The 21,422-nt window shown below is 45.0% G+C and overlaps 1 protein-coding gene across 1 annotated transcript; it reads left to right on the top strand.

Moving 5' to 3' along the window:
• Positions 1 to 3,136: 3,136 nt before the first annotated feature.
• Positions 3,137 to 15,013, top strand: LOC114352709 (zinc finger protein 468-like). The gene is made up of 8 exons (XM_028304384.1): positions 3,137 to 3,202; positions 4,794 to 4,979; positions 8,863 to 9,000; positions 9,920 to 10,047; positions 11,495 to 11,569; positions 12,447 to 12,576; positions 13,692 to 13,825; positions 14,842 to 15,013. The coding sequence occupies exons 1-8, from the start codon at positions 3,137 to 3,139 to the stop codon at positions 14,996 to 14,998; spliced, it is 1,014 nt and encodes a 337-aa protein (XP_028160185.1). The 3' UTR covers positions 14,999 to 15,013.
• The last annotated feature ends 6,409 nt before the right edge of the window (positions 15,014 to 21,422 follow it).

The following is a 21,422-nucleotide window of genomic DNA, read 5'->3' as shown; positions in this document are numbered from 1 at the left end:
AATATCCTCATACATGGTCTCCACTTCGTCGTCGGGGTGTTCCGTGGTCGGTGCGTATACCTGTATGACCTTCAGCGAATACCGTTTGGTGATTCTGAGTATCAGGTACACTACCCTCGCCGAAACACTCTCGATCTGGACCACGTTGTTGACAAGGGACTTGTGGACGATAAACCCGACACCACCCTGGGACTGCTGGTCGCCCTCCCGGAAATAGAGCAGGTTTCCGGATTTAAGAATTATGGTGTCCTCCCCCTCTCTTCGGACTTCACATAATCCCACGATATCCCACCGTAACCTGCTCAACTCTTCCTCGAGTTCCATTAGCTTCACGTCTGTACGCAGTGTGCGAGCGTTATAGGTTGCCAGGGCCAGAGGTCGTCGGTGTTGGTAGCCTGGCATCCCCCGGGGATTCTTCGCACCCCTTGCCCCACCGTTACCGTGACCGCTACCGTGGTCCGGGATAGTGGGGCCGCCGGGGACTAGGGGCCGTTTTTTTGTTTGTGCTACCATTTGGAGGGTTTTGCCCTAATCGCCACGCTTGGCAGGCGGGTTGGCGATCGCAGTTTTTTACTTGGTTTCGCACGCAGACGCTGCTGCCCGTCCGGTGCTACAGGAGTTTGTCGCCTCTTACGACACGCCTCCTGTGGGCGGTGGGGAAAAGTATTCTTTTACGGCCGTCCCCATACGTCTATTTGTAATCTCATCTAATTATTTTTATGTCTCATTATTGAATGCATGATTAAAATACATAATGTTAGGTACCTACCTACCTAACTGGTAACTAATTACAAAAACTGTTTATTCCGGCTACTCTTTAATACCGCTGGACCGATTTTGATATAGAACTTTCATTGTTAGGTAGCTCTTGTTTAAAATAAGAATTCGATTTCAAATTTTATCTGTTGACTTTGCATTTTTTTAATGAAGTTAAATTGTAAGTAGGTATATTCTGCATTTTTTAAGAAGAATGAATACTCATCTGACTGTACTCTAACCAAACTTTCCTTCGGGAACCTATCACGTACGGAAAACATTTGTCGAAGAAAGTTACTTTTGACGTGTTGGGGCCAACCTTTCGTAATATAGCTGAGTGCGTTGTTATTCCTATCACCGTTTTCTGTGGAGGTCACTCGCTGTCTGAATTAAATAAGTATAATAATATATTAAACGCTTTAGGGCGCATAGCGTCGTTGACGAGTGAAAACCTCGTACTTAAGTCGATTTTTTATCAAAAAAAACTTTTATGTTCATATAAGAAAACTACTCAATGCACATTTCGAGCTCACCTATCGTTCATTTCAGCCGAAAGACTTCCACTGCTGGATAAAGGCCTCCCCCAAGGATTTCCACGAAGACTGATCCTGCGCCGCTCGCATCCAGGCACCTCCCGCGACCTTCACCAGATCGTAGGTCCATCTAGTGGGAGGCCTGCCCACGCTACGTCTTCCGGCTCGTGGTCGCTACTCAAGAACTTTTCTGCCCCAGCGGCCATCAGCTCTTCGAGCTATGTGCTCCGCCCACTGCCACTTGATTTTAGCGATTCTGCGGGCTATGTCAGTCACTCTGGTTCTCCTACGTATCTCCTTATTTCTGATTCGATCACGTAGCGAAACTCCGAGCATAGCACGCTTCATCGCCCTTTGGGTGACCTTGAGCCTTCTTATGAGGCCAACCCGCCTGCCAAGCGTGGCCATTAAGGCAAAATCCCCCCTTATGGAGAGCTCACCTATATTCGAATGCAATGGAACGATTGTAGTGGCATCTATCGCGTTCAATGAAAACCTCGTAAAAATATTCAGCAGACAATTTTTTGTCTCCTCTTTTGTTTTCGTTACTCCCGAGGTATTCATTCGTAAAAGACGATTAGTGTCGGCAGATCTCTCACTAGGCGGACCGACGATCTGGTGAAGTCCTTGAGGAGGCTTTTGTCCAGCAGTGGACATCATTTAACTGAAATGAACGNAAGTCCTTGAGGAGGCTTTTGTCCAGCAGTGGACATCATTTAACTGAAATGAACGAACGAACGGTATAGCTTCTTGGTCCAGTGGTTTAAATCACTTTGGAGATTATCATGTTCGCTACAAGTTACAGAATGGTAAAGGTTGTAAACCTTGCTTACGGAATTATTTCCACCTCTCATCCTCATCAAACTCCTGTGTTGCCAGGATCTACAATACAGGAAGAAAAAGGTCTCCCCTGGGACATAATGGAAGCCAAGTTTGCTCTAAGGTAAAATTAATCTTAATATGGACCCGCAACGAAATTAACCGAAAGAAAATAGGAAAATAGAAAATAGGGAAAACCAGATCGAATTCCCTTCAGTAGGTACAAAGCAGATGACAGGTGACAAAATTAAAGATTACATTGGTTCTCCTACGCGTCTCCTGATTTAATTTTCTGATTCTATACATCATCTATACATATGGATTATGATTATTTAATCTACTGTAAATAACGTTGGGGGTCCAATGACAGTTTAACATTCCCCCCGGACTTGACCTTCACTGGTTGGGTTTTTATTGGCGGTCAAGCTGTAGATCCTGGCTACACAAGAGTTGCAGCGGTAGGAACGAAAGGTGGGGATAGTCCCGTACTGCAAAATAAATCCCATAAGAATTTTAGCGGTGTCTGTTTTTTATTTTCAGTTCTCAATTAATCAGACATAACATAACCCACAAGTAATTCTTCCGTTTCCAGACTGTAACAACAAGTTGTTCAAAAGTTGTTAAGCAACAGCGCAGCACATTATTTTCATGACAGGTCTGAATTTAGTTTGCTTGCCCTGTTTAAATTTATCTGCTAACTTTCATTGAACAAAATGGATTTGCCGACTTGAGTTAGTGTTGCTTCATACGAGTATCGATTTAATCGATGACGGACGTTTACAAAAATAAATGTCAAGGATATCGAAAAATTAACATTTTATCATTAACCCTATCATTTTTTTTTTTTTATCCACTACGAGGAAGCTCTTGGCCTGTATCTCACCTGATGGTAAGTGACGATCAGGCCGAAGGTGGAAGCGAGCTTCACCCGGAATCCTCAACCACGGAGGAACTGGCTATCTTACCTCTAAGTGCCGGAACACAATAATGCTGTGAACATTGTTGTTATGGCGACAGACTTAGGTAAGATGGTGGTAGCTAGCCAGGAGGACTTTTGTAAGAGAGTTGTGTTCCTGTGGCGGAGACTGAAGGACGTATCACAACACGAAAAGGGATCGTAACCGTATCAACTCGAGGCGGTCAGTATGAAACTCCACAAGTACTGCAACGCCCATTTAATATTATCCGCACCGCGCTATAAGTCTACTCTGATTACCTGAAATGACCTGATGATGATGAATAATGTACGAGTATGTTCTTAATTATCGTTGGTCCATCGAGCAAAATCCTACACGTCTGTCGAGACGTGGACTCGATTTGGGAACTCAAGAAAATGGCAACGCTTTTATTTGATTAACTTACAAAAAGTAATTCAATTGTTTACCTTTGAACTGAAATCAAAACTAACAAAATATTTGCAATCATTAAATTATATAGGTAGAAACAGAAAATATTATTCTCCCACTTAGATAGACAAGAAAAATTCACTAACACTACACAACACATAAAACACACACACACCACACACACATACACACACACACACACACACACACACACACTCACACAAGCGCGACCTCAAACATTTCTTAGAGTGCTATATTTTGTAATTCGTAAGTTTTTATCTCCAATTTTGTAGACTTTTTTGCGTGTTTCTAACATTGTATGTACAAACGGATCCTCCGAGAGATGAGAGTACTGGTCTCTGTAACACAGGCTCCTCGCCTAGCTCAGACACCAGTCTCTCACAATCTATTATATACATGATGTACTATTTTTATTGTAATACTTTTATGTCAGTTAGATTGTGGAGAAAAATAAAGATTTTTATTATTATCTCTTTATTTAATTTCCTTCTTATTTTTAATATTTTTTTTACAATGTAAATTATAAAAAAAACTAAAAATACATTATAAAAAAAATTCTTAAAAATAGTTAATCCGCTGGTAGCGGAGCAGGGCCCAAGCTACCGGTGGTCAGGGTCACAGGCTGAGGAACCTCCGGACAATGCGTGCCGTGCTGAGGATCACCGCCTTTTGAANATCTAGTAGGTAGTCTTAGGGCCGATTTTTCAATCGTCAGTTAACTTTTATCTGAAGAATAAACTTGTCATTTTGACATATTTCTCATACTAAAACTGTCAATGTGCCAAACTTATTCCTCAGTTAAAAGTTATCCAACGATTGAAAAATCAGCCCTAAGTTCCAAAAAACAAAACAAAACAAGCTTTCATTGAGAGCAGGGAGATAGTGTCAAAGTAAATAATTCCTTAGATTTACACCAAAACCAGCTGGATTGTCAACATAATTGTTGTTTCGCTCATGCCTCCATTGCGCTGTACCATCGACTAGTTTCTTACAATCGAATTGGGCCTGGCTGTCCACACTGTCCAGGGTTGAACCACAGATAATAGCGGAACAATTAATTTCAAAACAACCCGCCATGAGAAGGCAATTCAGAAGTTTGGCAAGGCTAGTACNATAACAGGGTTTACAAAAAACTGTAATTTAGGTTTGAAAAAGTAACTTTCAATCAGATAAAGTTTTCTAGTAGGTACATTACTTGACCTCCTTCAAAACTGATCTTTAACCAACTGGGAGTACTGGGATCTTTTATTTAGGAAAACAAGGAGACTTAATTCATCTATAGTTCTTAATTTAATCACCAATAATTGCTTCTTCTCAGTTACCGCTTGACGATCAACTAGATCCACCACCAGAGTCACCATTGCCTCGGTCGAGGGGTCGCCCCAAGAAGGATCCATCCAAAATTAAGCCTAGAGTGGCGCGCGGGCGGCGAACGGCTAACACAGGCGGGGTGCCGGGGGATGACAGCAACATGGAGGAGTACGTCAACATCATCACGCTCTCCGTAAGTGTAATAATACAGTGGCAACACAGTTGCGTCGGTCGAGCGGCCGCCCTAAGAAGGATCCATCCAAAATTAAGCCTAGAGCGGCGCGCGGACGGCGAACGGCTAACACAGGCGGGGTGCCGGGAGATGACAGCAACATGGAGGAGTACGTCAACATCATCACGCTCTCCGTAAGTGTAATGATACTAGTCGCATCACAGTTGGGTCGGTCGAGCGGCCGCCCTAAGAAGGATCCATCCAAAATTAAGCCTAGAGCGGCGCGCGGACGGCGAACGGCTAACACAGGCGGGGTGCCAGGAGATGACAGCAACATGGAGGAGTACGTCAACATCATCACGCTCTCCGTAAGTGTAATGATACTAGTCGCATCACAGATGCGTCGGTCGAGCGGTCGCCCTAAGAAGGATCCATCCAAAATTAAGCCTAGAGCGGCGCGCGGACGGCGAACGGCTAACACAGGCGGGGTGCCGGGAGATGATAGCAACATGGAGGAGTATGTCAATATCATCACGCTCTCCGTAAGTGTAATGACGCAGCGGCAACCATTATGGCATCCCTGGAGACCGAAATCCGGCGGGAGAGGTGAACTCTTGTTCTAGATTCGATTTCCAGCTGGGACATAATGTAAAAATAACTCTTGTGTATTTTTAGTTTGGCCAGGATTTGAAGATTTGAATCAACCAATTTGACCAAAAGAGCAGATTACATGGTCTTTTATTCTCGGTTTAATTACAGTTGTTAATCGTACTAACTATTCTAATTTCGTCGTATCAATAAAATGCAGTTTCAGAAACGTATACCGTCTATTCTTCCTCAAGTGACATTAATAATAAAAAAGCGAACATCGAAAGTTAATAGACAATAAAAAAACATATCGTAAAAAAGTATAAATACCTATTTATCAAAAAGTGTCCATTCGTGGACATCCTCCCCTTTTTTAGAGGAGAACGATTTTTCGTATCTACCACCCAGTCGGAGCGCCTTCCGCCAACAGCTCCTGCCCATCATATCAGTCTTGACTCTTCGCACGAGTTGATCCCAGGTGCCGCCCATAAATGGAGCCGAAGGGAGTATGAAGCGCCAGACGATTTTATTGATCGTATCGTAAGGGACTCGTAGTTGCCGATTAGCTCCAAGAAATGACGTGCCATCATCGGAGAGGATGGTGCTCGGTGTGCGATGAACCTCTGGAAACACATAATAGCCGCATCCGCAGGGAGGCTTGTAACGATCTCAAGGTGGATGTCTCTCAACCATGCACGTGAACAGTGCCCCCACCGTTTCTCTTTCCTGCGACCGATTGCTACTTCAGTTGGTCCAAAATAATCGACGCTGGTGAGCCAATCTTTCCTCCGGAAGATCTCTCATTGAAGGACAGAGCGTTGATCTCCGAAGCAGCTTACAATTCTGGCATCAATGTACGACACACCGCACCGCGTTTCGATTCGTATGCCGAGAATCCAAACTTCTGCCGCAGTTCATAGATGACGCTCTCCGTGTCGCAATGGGCGAGTTTTTCATGATAATGAAAAATGAGCAGGCGAAAGTAGCAGTAGCTCTTTCTTGGCTAGGCTGGTGGCGCAACAAACAAAGCATTTCCTCTTGAAAAACGTTCAGATGACTCCAGGAGCAAGGTGCCGTTCTGCACGACGTCCTCAGATTTCAGCGTCAATGGGCAAGAAGAGGTGGCGGAAGGGAACGAAGACCGAAACTAAGTTTTACGTTAAAGAAATATCCTCAACCCAAAAATTTCGAAAAAAGTGCTGGTGTTTGAATATGAGTGTGAAAAATAAATGGATCCAAGCAGTTGTCCTTACCAGTCTAAACCAAAAGCTAAAATGAGTGACGTTAGCTACTACTGGTAAGGGCCGCTGATTTAATGAATGGACAACGTTGATGGGATCTGAAACATGTTCGGGTGGTACGATGTCATACGTTCGGGTGGTACGATATCATATGAAATGGGTGACTTGAAGCCTTTTCTGCAGGCCACTCACTGATTGGAGTTACTAAAAGGTCTGGACATCGTGACTCAATGCCGCATGTTCTAGTGAGAGAGTCAGTCCAGAAAAAACGCCGACGCGGTTTAATTCGATGTGCGTCTCCAATAGCCGTGGCCCGACGAGAAGCTATCAAAGCTCCCTGCAATTCCAATCGGGGAATTGAAGCGGGCTTAAGCTTAAAAGTATCCGACCTCTCACTACTATGGGAGCCGAAAAACCTAAATGGATAATAAATGCGCATGAATTCCCTCTCGGTGAAATGATGAGGTTGTTTGATACCAGAATTAAACCCTAGTACGTTATTAACCGACTCCCAAAATAATCCCAGAGTGCGAGTGAATGAAATGGGTGACAGCGAACTACCTAAAACAACATTAGAGTGATCGGCAACTGAGAGGTCGGACAACTCTTTATGTAGTAGCTTTAAAGCGCCGGGGTTATTTTGTTCTTCGATGAGAGCTTCCGATTCACGCCTCGGATCGTCGCGTGATACCATAATATGAAACACAGGAATGGACGAGGTAACCGCTTGCGTTTTGTTACTCGAAAACCCAAACAAAACCCATCCCAGTTGAGTACGAATGGCAACCGGCTGAGATTTCGATCCACTTCTGGTCTCGGAAGCGACTGTGAGAGGCCAGTTATCGACACCTATAATCAGCATGGGCCTCGCTTCATCGTAGCATAATTCGTGTACTATGTCAGCTAAATACGGAAATGATTGGAGGCTTTCTCGTGGCGCAGACTGGCTGCGCAGCCCTAAGTCCTTTATCGACCTCGCCCCTTGAATAGGGTAACTCGTATCAGAACAACGACCTTTTATTTCAAAATCCACATACTGCACGGCGCTATCTTTTGTTAAACCACCTACACAATCTAAATGAATTTGTCCCTGAGGACCTTCAGCGCCTATTCGAGAGGCGATGTCGGAGTCGATCAGCGTGGCTGTAGACCCGTCGTCTAGTAGNGGTGCGGTTCGTTCTCGGAGTCCTGCAGCCATTCGGCCACTCGTGAGTTACTGGACTCCGAGACTGCCTCACTCAATGCTTCAATGGAAGCTAGCTCCGCTTGATATTCGGCCTCCGCCACTTTACGCTCTAATTCTGCAAGGCGGCGAAGGTGACGCGCCTCCGCTGCGAGTTTCCTCGCAACAATCGTAGCGGAGGAGCGGCGGCTACGTGCGGATGAGGAAGACGGGCGGGTGGTATCGATAATCGGACTGGTTGTTACCTGTGTTTCCGAAGGATCCGTTTGGGTGGCCGGTGTAGGAGGCATTGGAACGACCTCGCTACTTGCCTGAATTGGTTCCTTTTGCGAACGTGTATTTACCATCATCCAATTTTTACCAACCGCTTTTTACCAATAAACTGAGAACTGCTGAAAAATAAGCTAGTGATCCGGCTCGAAGATGTTAATCGTACTAACTATTCTAATTTCGTCGTATCAATAAAATGCAGTTTCAGAAACGTATACCGTCTATTCTTCCTCAAGTGACATTAATAATAAAAAAGCGAACATCGAAAGTTAATAGACAATAAAAAAACATATCGTAAAAAAGTATAAATACCTATTTATCAAAAAGTGTCCATTCGTGGACAACAGTTACTATGCTAAATTGAGCTCTGTGTTAATTGAGGTTAGAGATCATTTCTTTTTACAGCCCACTAGATTCACTACTCACTAGCGTGGGACGTCCACCCACAAGGTGGACCGACGACCTGATAAAGGTAGTAGGAAGGCGCTGGATGCAGGCCGCTACCAACCGTGCGATGTGGAAGTCATTGGGGGAGGCCTATGTTCAGCAGTGGACGTCCTGTGGCTGAAATGATGATGATGATGAGATTCACTAGAGACTCTAATGTACCATTTATTTCCAGAGAGAAGAACAGTTTCAGGAGATAGAAAACCGCAAGACCTCGTCCAACTATCTGAACTCGGTGTTCAAGTGCGAGCATTGCTACAAGGGCTTCATAGACGGCAAGGCTTGGAAGCATCACCTGTCGCGACACGAGCCCGTTAGTATACGTCATTCGATCTAGCCACGCCTACTACTACGGTAGAACTGGCAGAGCAGCAACTGTCAAATAAGTAGGAGAGGTCAACTGATAGGTCTTCCAATTTACCAATATCGCATCTTTCAATGGGGTATATCTCATTATTAGAAAGCTACTAGCTTTTGCCCGCGGTTTCACCCGCGTGAAATTTAGTATGTCACAGATCGTCATAAATTATAGCTTATATGTTAATCTGACGCCGTGTGGTGACGGCAGAGTAGAATACATTTGTCACCAACCCCTACTCTTCCCGCGGGTGTCGTAAGAGGCGACTTAGGGACTACACAACAAACAGAGAATGGGCAGCAGCGCTCTCTGAAAAACATCAATCTTTTAAACTGCGATCTCCAACCCGCCTGCCAAGCGTGGAGATTATGGCAAATCCCTCCACCATAGTGGAGGAGGCTCATAGTCCAGCAGTGGACTGTAAAGGGCTGTTGATGATGATGATGATGTTAATCTGGGTTATAAACAGTAATACTGTAAAGTTTCAACAAAATCCGTTCAGTAGTTTTTGCGTGAAAGAGTAACAAACATCCAGACATCATGACATCCAAACTTTCGCATTTATAATATTAGTAGGATAATAAACATTGCAATCGAGGGAATTCGATATTGTAAATACCTATCTACTTTAAACCCTCCAGTTAAATTCGTCGCTGTTTCCAAGACAATCAGCTATCCTCCTGGACTATTCAACCATCACTGGTTGGGTTATTGGCGGGAAATTATAGATCCTTGCTGTACAGGTGTACAAGAGACTAAAAGCATTAGTTCCGTAGATCTTAGAGAGGAGGGAGGAGTCACGTTTCGAATCGTTTTAGCCCGCACTGTACCTCTTACAATATACATATGTATTTTAGAATGTTTTCCCCAACAGAAACCAGGTGACGTGGAGTGCGAGATTTGCAAATTCCGCTTCAAGAGCAAGCGCCACCTGTCCAAACACGTGGCCCTTCACGAGAAGAAATACGCCTGCAAGGCCTGCCCCTACGTCTCCAAGTGCACGTGAGTTCTGCATGCTACCAGGCCTGTTCATCTCCGCGAGTTTACATCGAAAACAAAACACGCACGATGGCCCACCTACAGGATACTATTCGACAAGGCCTCACATACGAGCGAACATTGACTCACGCACGCGTATTCTTGTGTATGATGGAAGAAAATAAAGAAAATGGTGTACTAAATACTGTGCAGTATTTAACTGCCTAAATAATAATAAAAACACAGAATGTACTTTTTTAAGTTGCCTCAAGACACTGAGAGGTAAATAAGTAGTTAATATTATTCATGATAATTCATGCTAAATCATGTATTTCCTCCGCCATTTTCCGCAGTTTGGCACCTCACGTCACATCATTTTACCGAAGTCAGCCCTATAGCTTCGGCGCAGTGCCGATCACTGACGTTTGTCAACAAAATGGTGCTTGACTCTTGAGACAGGCTAAATTACACCATATTGTTAATGACATTGAGCATACATTTTTTTAAATACCTTCGCGAAGTAAAACTTCTGTACGTAGTACCAGGCCTGTTCATCTCCGCGAGTTTACATCGAAAACAAAACACGCGCGATGGCCCACCTACAGGATACTATTCGACAAGGCCTCACATACGAGCGAACATTGACTCACGCACGCGTATTCTTGTGTATGATGGAAGAAAATAAAGAAAATGGTGTACTAAATACTGTGCAGTATTTAACTGCCTAAATAATAATAAAAACACAGAATGTACTTTTTTAAGTTGCCTCAAGACACTGAGAGGTAAATAAGTAGTTAATATTATTCATGATAATTCATGCTAAATCATGTATTTCCTCCGCCATTTTCTGCAGTTTGGCACCTCACGTCACATCATTTTACCGAAGTCAGCCCTATAGCTTCGGCGCAGTGCCGATCACTGACGTTTGTCAACAAAATGGTGCTTGACTCTTGGGACAGACTAAATTACACCATGTTGTTAATGACATTGAGCATACATTTTTTTAAATACCTTCGCAAAGTAAAACTTCTGTACGTAGTACTTATTATTATTCTGTGATGCTACTTTGAACATTGTGTATCCTATGACATGGGAATAAGGTGCAGATTACATACTATTTGTGCGAGATTTGCTTATCCTACTTTAGAACAAGCATCTTTCACGAGAAGAAATACGTTTGCAAGGCCTGCCCTGCGTCTCCAAGTGCACGTGAGTTCTGTTTGAACGTTATGTGTACCTTATGCTATGGAAAAAAGATGCTTAGTTCATGTAACTTTGACGGAATATACGCTCGCCCACAGATTTAAAACAACAACCATGGAGAAGTGGGCGTGGCTTCTCGTAAGTTTCTAGTTTATTGTAACGAAGTTTACACACACATTTTTGGTGACAAGTGCAAGTAGTTACTTTAGATAAAGTTAAGTCACTTAAGTGTGTTTTTTTTTTAATTTTAGTTTCTTCATCCTTTCAGAACTCAAGCGAAACAGCATCAAAGATGGCACAAAGGCGTCACGTACAAATGTCAGCACTGCGATGAAATATTGTCGTAAGTTGAGTTTATCTATTGTATGAAAAATATGATCATCTATCGTTTAAATTCAATTGCATTATTTCGTCACATTCGATTATGATTAAAGTTTGTTAATTGAATTGATTCTTACGTCCAGCCAGCAGTGGACTGTCATAGGCTGATTTAGGTTCGCCATACATGGACCGCTTGAAGTGGCTAGTATTGATAACTTAACCAAAGTAATAACAGTTGTGATACTTGGGGCGGTTGGGCCCGAACCAGTCACAAACGCTCGAGCTGTTGGCAGTATGGTGAAACATCGTGCGGTCGCCAGAAAAGCACTGACTGATCGAGTTTTCGACTGCTCTGGCGCTCCATGTCACGCGCACTTGTCATTTGTTAAGCATGATGAGCAGTCAAACTGTTGATTTTGACTGGAAGAGCGGTCCATGTATGTTGATCACTGGCTATAGATCGTATCATTTACAAAGACGCGCCCCACCAATTTTTAGTCGAGGGAAGGCTTTTTAGGGGCTTGTCCGGCCAAATATTGTCTTGTCCGGCCTGTCCGGCCTTTGTTAGGCTTTTTATGTGGCTGCCGTGCCAGTCGAAACTCGAGCTTCAGAATAATGTTCATTCAAAGATGATAGTATCCCACTCATGAACTATGACGCTAATTGACCTCCCCCCCCCCCGTGACATAGTACGTTAGCTATTTAAAAAGGCATGTCCGGCTTTTAGGGTAAAATGTCCGGACCAAATAAAGCACAGAGTCCGGCTTTTGTGTTTTTGGACCTGGCAACCCTAGGTGGGGTGCGTCTTCGTGGATGAAACAATCTATAACTGCTGCCTTAGCTATCTATGACGGATCCTAATGTATATCAGCTGGCACTTACACTTACTTGTGGTCCAGCAAATGGACGTCGTACCTGAGCCACGTGCGGCTGAAGCACCCGTCGGAGTTTATCTGCGGCGCTTGCGGGTACTCCTTCGTCAGCCGGCTCGGGCTCAGCATGCACCGCACCATGATGCACAAGGACGCCGTGAGTTGTAACACTTGTGGTCCAGCGAGTGGACGTCGTACCAGGCCTGTTCATCTCCGCGAGTTTACATCGAAAACAAAACACGCACGATGGCCCACCTACAGGATACTATTCGACAAGGCCTCACATACGAGCGAACATTGACTCACGCACGCGTATTCTTGTGTATGATGGAAGAAAATAAAGAAAATAGTGTACTAAATACTGTGCAGTATTTAATTGCCTAAATAGGTATTATAAAAACACAGAATGTACTTTTTTAAGTTGCCTCAAGAAGCTGAGAGGTAAATAAGTAGTTAATATTATTCATGATAATTCATGCTAAATCATGTATTTCCTCCGCCATTTTCCGCAGTTTGCACCTCACGTCACATCATTTTACCGAAGTCAGCCGTCAGCCCTATAGCTTCGGCGCAGTGCCGATCACTGACGTTTGTCAACAAAATGGTGCTTGACTCTTGAGACAGGCTAAATTACACCATATTGTTAATGACATTGAGCATACATTTTTTTAAATACCTTCGCGAAGTAAAACCTCTGTACGTAGTACTTATTATTATTCTGTGGTCGTACCTGAGCCACGTGCGGCTGAAGCACCCGTCGGAGTTCATCTGCGGCGCGTGCGGGTACTCCTTCGTCAGCCGGCTCGGGCTCAGCATGCACGGTGCACCGCACCATGATGCACAAGGACGCCGTGAGTCACAACAAGTCCAAATGTTTTATTGTTTTTGGACCTTAAGATAAAGGAATAAAGTTCAAATATGGTGGGATTCCCACTGCCGTATTAAGGGTAGAAGGATTTGCCACATTGGATATGGATGCGTTCTGCGATCGAGTATCGTCCACTTGCGACGACCGCTACAGTGTGACATCTCGTACCTACTATCGACTTGCGACGACTATTAAACCGTAGTTTGAGATGTCACACTGTCTTCGCTAGTGGACGTACTTGTACCTATAACTTATTATGACTAAAAATACATAGGCTGCTAAACACATTACCACTGCTTAACGTCGCGCAGTCGGGTAAAAACGATTTTATTACTTGCTCCTTTTCTGCCTAAACTTCAATAGCATATTTAAGACATTTCTACAGATACCATATAATTTGACAGGAACCAGAAGAAGCTGAAGGTGATAGCACTGAAGGCGGTTACTGTGCGCTTTGTGATGTCAAATTCTCGTCAATGGAGGCCTACCGCCGGCACATGGTCACCTCGGCCAAGCACACGCAGGACCAGGACTTTAAGTAAGTAGTAGTAGAGATCAATTTAGCATGACATGTGTATTTAAGCTGATTTTTATGAAAGCGTATTAAGGGCATATCCTAACATGCTTTATGTAGGAAGCGATAAGGTTGCCTTTAAACCGGGCCAACTTCAGAACTTCACTCGCGAAGCTACCAGCTAGGAGTGACGTTTTTCGGAAAGTCGTTGGCAGAAGCTGGTTACTATTACCAGCCGGAGACAAGGTAAAATAGTCCTTATTGAGAGGGCTCGACTACGTCGGCTCGCCACGGTCATAACCAGCGGTTAACGCCATAGTGGAAAATGTGGAAATGAACTTTACGCCATATGCCGCTAAAGTCGACCTATTTTTTCAAATTTGAAGTTCAGATTTTGATCAGTTAGGTCAATTTAAGCCTAGGCACAGATCACCGATTTTTAGTTGGCCGATAGTTGGGCCTGATTCTAATTTGTATGAAGAATCGGCCGATATCAAATCGGTGTAATGTGCGCATTTTCATACGTGCGTATTTTCATACATGTCCATTGTCCATTCTAATTAACAGCCCGACCCAACTATCGGCCAACTAAAAGTCGGTGGTCTGCGCCTAGTCTAAAGCCCCAGCAGTTGACTACTACTGATTATGATGTATACAGGGTGTTTGGCGGAAGGTTAGACAAACTTCGTGGGTGTATAGGTAAAGTCACTTTAAGAATACAAGTTCGTCCATTAGACCCTAAGTGAGCCACTTCTTTTTTAATGGATATTTTTATTTTTATTGAATTTTTAATTTTTATTTATTTTTTTTTACCTAAAAAGAGCTTCCATTTTTTTTTCTCGCGTGGTTTCAACCGATTCTTAGGCAACATTTTGAGCTAGAGATGTAAATAAAAACAAAAATATCAATTAAAAAAAAGTAGCTCACTTAGGGTCAAATGGGCGAACTTGTATTCTTAAAATGACCTTACCTATACACCCACGGAGTTTGTCTAACCTTCCGCCAAACACCCTGTATAATGAATAAAATCGTCTCCCCAGGAATGGCTGCCGCGAGTGCGGAGAGACGTTCACCAGCGAGGAACAATTCCGCGCGCACCACCGCCGCCAACACGCTCGCAAGCGGCCCAAGAACTACGGCAAGAAGCCCTGCCCATTCACCTTCCCTACGCTCTGTCCTCACGTGAGCACACGCTAAAGCCCGGTCCGTGAGCACGTAGAATTTTGTCCAATGACCCCAAGCTACCCATCCTTATCGCTCGCGCGTAATTATGTTGCTCGTGCTCACGGACCAGACTATACACGTAACGAGCATGAGCTCGATGACGTCTCAGCCGAGTGACGTCCACTGCTGGACAAAGGACTTCCCCTAGGAACGGCTGTCGCGAGTGCGGCGAGACGTTCGAGCACGAGCTCATCGTCTAAGCCACTTGACTATGCCCGCACGTGAGTACACGCGTACCGAGCTTGTGACGACATCTATCGACAGTCGACACGCACACGCTACTACAGTCATGGCGCTGACACTATCTTACTATGGCACACGTCTACAAACCTGCATCGCGGTGACAGAGTTCTGTGCCTAACTAAGATAGAAAACCGAGATGGTAATAACTGGACCCTGGTCCCCGAGCACAGCACCCGCTCGGAAGGAAGCGATCACATCTTAGGTTCCTTATTGGAGTATCTTCAAATAAGACTCATTGTCTCAGCCAAATGATGTCCACTGCTGGATAAAGGGGAGGCCCCAGGAATGGCGGTCGCGAATGCGGCGAGACGTTCACCAGTAAGGAGCATCTGCGGCCCAAGAACTACGGCAAGAAGCCCTGCCCATTCACCTTCCCCACGCTCTGTCCATCATGGCATGTGACATTAAATGTATGACGGATTGTACAGCGCCCCTAGCGGAAATTTTCAAGAACTAAAATCTTCATATATTTTTATTAACGCGCTTGCTTAGTGACGACATTTGATGTAAACTCAAACTGAGCCCTCTGTATCATCTTTTGCGTACTAACAGTAACCGCCCTACTCTCCCCCAATAATAATAAAAATAGACCAATAAAAATAGAGTTGGAAAAAAATTCTTCCTTTCACTCCTACATTTTACAAACACTGATCATCTGAACAGAGCCCCGATTACGGTAATGTTTAACGTCTCCAATCCAGACGCGCTTCATCGATTCTGCGATACGATTGGTCAAAACACAAAAAAAAAAACAGCGTACGTCAGCTGTTTTGACCAATCGTATCGCAGAATCGATGAAGCGCGTCTGGATTGGAGACGTTAAAAATTACCGTAATCGGGGCTCAGGTCAATTTGTGCCGTGGTCAAATGTGATGATGTGATCAAAGTGGCAGGTTTTAGCATCAAACCGCTTGTCATGTGAACTCCCTTGAGGCGCGACAATCTGAACTTAGCCTAAGACCGTCCTTGGTACGTATTATTATTATTCTCTTTATTAACTTTGGTTCTTAATTTTAAATATTTTTTTACAATGTAAATTATCAAAAAAAAAAAAAATACATTATAAAAAAATACTTAAAAATAGTTATTCCGCTGGTAGCGGAGCAGGGCCCAAGCTACCGGTGGTCAGGGTCACAGGCTGAGGAACCTCCGGACAATGCGTGCCGTGCTGAGGATCACCGCCTTTTGCATCTGACCCTTGAGCCAACCATCCAGCGAGAGCTTCTTTAGATGTTGGTCGAAGCTCTTCGCTATTAGCCCGTTTGCCGAGACAACTATCGGGACAATGATCGTCGAGTCAACATCCCACATGGCGGTCACCTCGTGGGCCAAGTCAAGGTATTTGCTTTGCTTTTCCTTCTCGGCCTTCACGAGGTTTTCGTCATGCGGGATGGTAATGTCAACGAGCATTGCCCGACGTTGGGATCGGTCAACCACCACAATATCAGGCTTATTACAGACAATAGTCCTGTCTGTGATGATAGAACGATCCCAATAGAGCAATGCATGACCATTTTCGAGAACTGGCACCGGCTGGTATCGGTAATAAGGCGTCTCAGATTCAAGAAGGTCGTACTGAAGAGCAAGTTGCTGATGGATGATTCTGGCTACTAGGTTATGCCTGTGCAAGTACTCACCGTTAGCAAGATGCGAACAACCAGAAATTATATGCCTGAGTGACTCTCCGGGACGGTGGCATGCTCGACAAATGTCGACCGTACCGTCCTTCAGGATATATTTTCGGTAATTGTTCGTCATCATGACCTCGTCAGCAATTGCACAAGCAAAACCCTCGGTTTCCCCAAAGAGGTCACCGAAGCGTAGCCAGTTCACCGAGGCGAGGAGGTCTACATCAGGACCTGTAAGGGCCCGATAGAACCTCCCGTGCAGCTCCTTGCTCTTCCATACGTCCTTCCGATCCGCGACGCTCAGGACCTTTGGCTTGCGCCAGTTCTCGTTCGCCAAGGAGAGCGGCGTGAGGCCTTTGTCAACTGCCACAACATCGCGATGCATTCCGCACTCATTGGCAAGGAAATAATCCCTGAGACTGCACACTTCACGGTTGTGGAGGTTCTTGGCATTTAAAAAGCCTCGACCACCCCACTTCCGTGGAATGTACAGTCTCATCACAGATGAACGCGGATGTAACATGCGATGTTGTGTGAGCTGCTGACGTACCTTCCTATCCAGGGCGTCAAGTTCAGTCTGAGTCCATCTTAGTATGCCGAAGGAGTATATCAATAGAGGCATCACCCAACCGTTGAAAGCTCTTACTTTGTTGCCGCCAGACAAAAGACTATTAAGAACTTTTGTCAGTCGGCTACAAAAGCGTTCTTTCACCGATTTTTTGATGTCTTCTACAGATATACCTAACGATTCTGACATACCAAGATACTTATAGGTCTCAGTTTCGGAGAGAGATTTGAGTGTCATTGTCTCAGAAAGTTGTAAATTCGGGGAATTCACAACTTTTCCCCGCTCTACATGTAAGACCGCACACTTGTCTACACCAAACTCCATCCTGATGGCGTTGCTAAATACCTGTGTGGTTTTTAGCAACTTCACCAGGTCTTGTCGTTTTGGTGCGAACAACTTGAGATCATCCATGTAGAGCAGGTGACTAATGACCTCACCCCCTCTTCGAAGCCGATAACCAAGCCCTGAATCCTTTAACAGAGTGCTAAGAGGATTCAGTGCTAGGCAGAACCATAAGGGACTCAAACTGTCACCCTGGAAAATGCCTCGCTCAATCCTTATGAAGTTCAATGGATCAGGAGACCTCTCACTACCACCTGGTTGCCGAAGGACTGTAGTCCACTGCCCCATGCATGAGCTTAAAAAGGATCTCAGAGTTGCATCTACCTTATACAACTCTAAAATCCTCTCTAGCCATGAATGAGGCACCGAATCATAGGCCTTCTTATAGTCAATCCAGGCAGCAGAGAGAGCTTTCCTGCTCCGTCGAACTTGTTGGCTAATGGTCATGTCTATGAGGAGGAGCTCTTTAGTACCACGAGACCCAACCTTACATCCATTCTGAGCAGGGGCCAAGATATTGTTCGCGACAATATGCGTATTAATTTTTGTGGTCAGAATAGATGTAAGGAGCTTGTAGATGGTAGGCAAGCATGTAATCGGTCTGTAGTTCTTTGGGTCCATGGTACTACCAGATTTGTAGAGCAAGGTGGTGACACCGGTAGTCATGAAGGCTGGAAGGGAACCGAGCTCGAGGGCTTCTTGGAATTGTGTCGCTAAACGGTCATGTGAGCATCGAATCCACTTAATCCAAAAGTTGTGCAATCCGTCCGGCCCAGGGCTTTTCCAGTTCTGGGCCGTGCTGATTGCACTACTAACGTCTTCGGGATCTATAACAATAGACCCCATGGATTCGATGGACTCACATTCACGCTCAATTACACGCATCCAATCACCCTCAGTGTGCTCAACGGGCATCGACCAAATGCCACGCCAGAAATCAATCATGGTATTGACATCTGGCAGCTGCCCGTCGCTCACACGTTGATCAGCTCCCTCCCATCTCCGGTACACCTTCCTCTGGTCACTTTGGAAGACACGATTTTGCCAGTATCTGTTCACGCGCTCTTTGTAGCGACGAATACGGTTTGCCCATGCATAGACTTTTTGCTTTAGGTAGTCAATGCGTTCTGTGACACAAGTCATGTAGTCCTGAGGTAGAACGCCAGTCCCAGCAAAGGCTTGCGCCACAAACCGCATGACTCGGGGACGATTATTTCCCCGTCTAAAACAAATTAGCTTTGCAATGAGAGTTCTGAATGCATTAATACGCCGCTCGATTCGTATTTGCCACGCAGGTGTCATCCCGGCAGGGCGCGCTGCTCTGTCCGAGTCCGGGAACTGGACACCAGCAACACGACAAACCGCAATGGCACCACAATATAGGATCGAGTGGGTATCAAATAAATTTGCGCTAGTCTGCATATACGGAATTAACAATGCATTCAGAGCTCCCATTAACGCCAAATTACGTCTATGAGTGGGCAAACGCGGTAGTCGAGGCCTTGAATCTGACGTGAACCGATGCTGACCAATAGCGTCCTCCAAAGCCCTCCTCAATCGCTCACTCACCTGGTTACTTACACTACTCGGCAAATCCCTCTCATCAACATCAGAGGCTACCCCCGCCGCTTGTGGTGTCGATGGCGACACCGTAGGCGACGCCGGGGCAGGGGACTCCGACATTAAGAGGGGGGTTGTCCGAGCAGGCATCGCCTCCAGGCGGAGTCGATCAAGTACAGACTGGTCCAACAGCCTGCACCGTTGAATAGCCCGCACTTGATCCGATAGTCGTTGGGCAGAAACGGTGATGGTCGGCTCAAGGTTCTGAAACAAAGGTAGGATCCGATCACGATACGCAGTCAGGACGGTTCCCCCTTCTGTAGCCCCATAATAGGCGCGCATGCAGTTCTCATTCATGGTTTGAGTCCATCGCATGCGGCGCACTACACCACCGGTAGCGGGGGCCGTGCGCGAGGCAGGTTGCCTCGCTGACCCTAAGCGTGCCGGCAGCGGCGGACGTCCCCGTCGCGCAGGTCGTGGTGGCGGCGGCGGCGTCGTTGGCCCGTCCTCGCCGCTCGACGCGCCCGTGGCGGGGGGAGTTACGAACTCCTCTCCCGATGAAGAGCACGAGGACGATGACGAGGACAGGACCTGAGGCGGTGGTGGTGGTGGGCGTGCGCGTAGTATCATAATCTGTCAGTTGATGTGGTTGACGTAACACATTATTCCGGTGTTGTATTCAACAAAGGTGATGTTCCACAAGCATCCCTTCCTCCTCGTCTCTTTCTCTTGCATCGCCAGCTCATTATCACTGATAATAACAGATAGCAGCCGATTCGAAGTATTCAGGGATATGTCACTTTGGTCCATCTTGCCTATTACACGAACACAATTCTGTCTATTGGATATGAATATTGATATTAATCTGCACAAACATAAATAAACTAAGAAATGACACAGCGCAAACAATATTTTAATAGTAAAATGTCCATATTTCCATAAAATGATTCAAGATAATTTGGAAACATGACATTACCGGGTGACAGATTTTTTTTTTTATTNTTCGAAGTGTTCAGGGATATGTCACTTTGGTCCATCTTGCCTACTACACGAACACAATTCTGTCTATTTGATATGAATATTGATATTAATCTGCACAAACATAAATAAACTAAGAAATGACACAGCGTAAACAATATTTTAATAGTAAAATGTCCATATTTCCATAAAATGATTGAAGATAATTTGGAAACATGACATTACCGGGTGACAGACATAAACATGACTATTATTTATTATTATTATTATTATTATTACCTAGAATAAAGCTGTAAATAATGAAATGTCATAAAAAAATTCTAATAAATGTCGCACACTGTCTCGACACAGTTTTACGTCAGTTTATTTAGCTACATTGAGTGACAGTCGATGTATCGATATTCCACAACACTATCTCGCAGTGTTGCCAGTCGGGCAAACGAAGTTACCATTTGTTCGATTAACACATTAGCCGAGTCCGACTTCGCTCCCGCTGTTCGATAATTCTTACTTTCTTAGCCTTTTGCGAATATTTGTGGTCCAATTTACAATCGGAAGCGATTAGAATATATTTTTTGTTGAAAGCGCAGCGTGGGACATCCACCCATAAGATGGATCAACGGCCTCATATAGGTAGCAGGAAGGCGCTGGATGCAGGCCGCTAGTACTAACCGGTCAATATGGAAATCATAAGGGAATTCCAATTTTCAGCGGTGAACATCCTGTGGCTGAGATGATGATTATGACCGTTGGCACAGAAAAGTTCTCGAGTGACGACCACGGACCGGAATACGTAGTGCAGGCAGGACTTTCACTCGGTTCACTGACGATGCAATAAAGGTGCCGGGAAGCTGACCTACCAGCCCAGGAACTGATCCTCGCAGAAATCTTCGGGGAAAGACTTTGTCCAGCACTGGACGTCTTTTAGTTGAAAGGAACGAAGTCACTTTCAAAAAAACTATTCTTTTTTTTAAATCCACAACGAGGAAGCTCTTGGCCTGTATCTCACCTGATGGTAAGTGACGATCAGGCCGAAGGTGGAAGCGAACTTCACCCGGAATCCTCAGAGGAACTGGCT

This window comes from Ostrinia furnacalis, unplaced genomic scaffold (genome assembly GCF_004193835.3).
Source record: "Ostrinia furnacalis isolate ACB-3 unplaced genomic scaffold, ASM419383v2 OfSCF1425, whole genome shotgun sequence".
Taxonomy (NCBI): domain Eukaryota; kingdom Metazoa; phylum Arthropoda; class Insecta; order Lepidoptera; family Crambidae; genus Ostrinia; species Ostrinia furnacalis.
Note: the sequence above shows the minus strand (reverse complement) of the source record. Positions and strands in the feature narration are given on the sequence as shown.

What these genes read in the sequence shown, in the direction of transcription:
- LOC114352709 (XM_028304384.1), top strand. Translation starts at nt 3,137, where the DNA reads ATGGTGGTAGCTAGCCAGGAGGACTTTTGTAAGAGAGTTGTGTTCCTG. An exon ending in TGTGGCGGAGACTGAAGGAC is followed by an intron (nt 3,203 to 4,793) that starts GTATCACAACAC and finishes GCTTCTTCTCAG; the next exon opens with TTACCGCTTGACGATCAACT. An exon ending in CCATGATGCACAAGGACGCC is followed by an intron (nt 12,577 to 13,691) that starts GTGAGTTGTAAC and finishes ATAATTTGACAG; the next exon opens with GAACCAGAAGAAGCTGAAGG.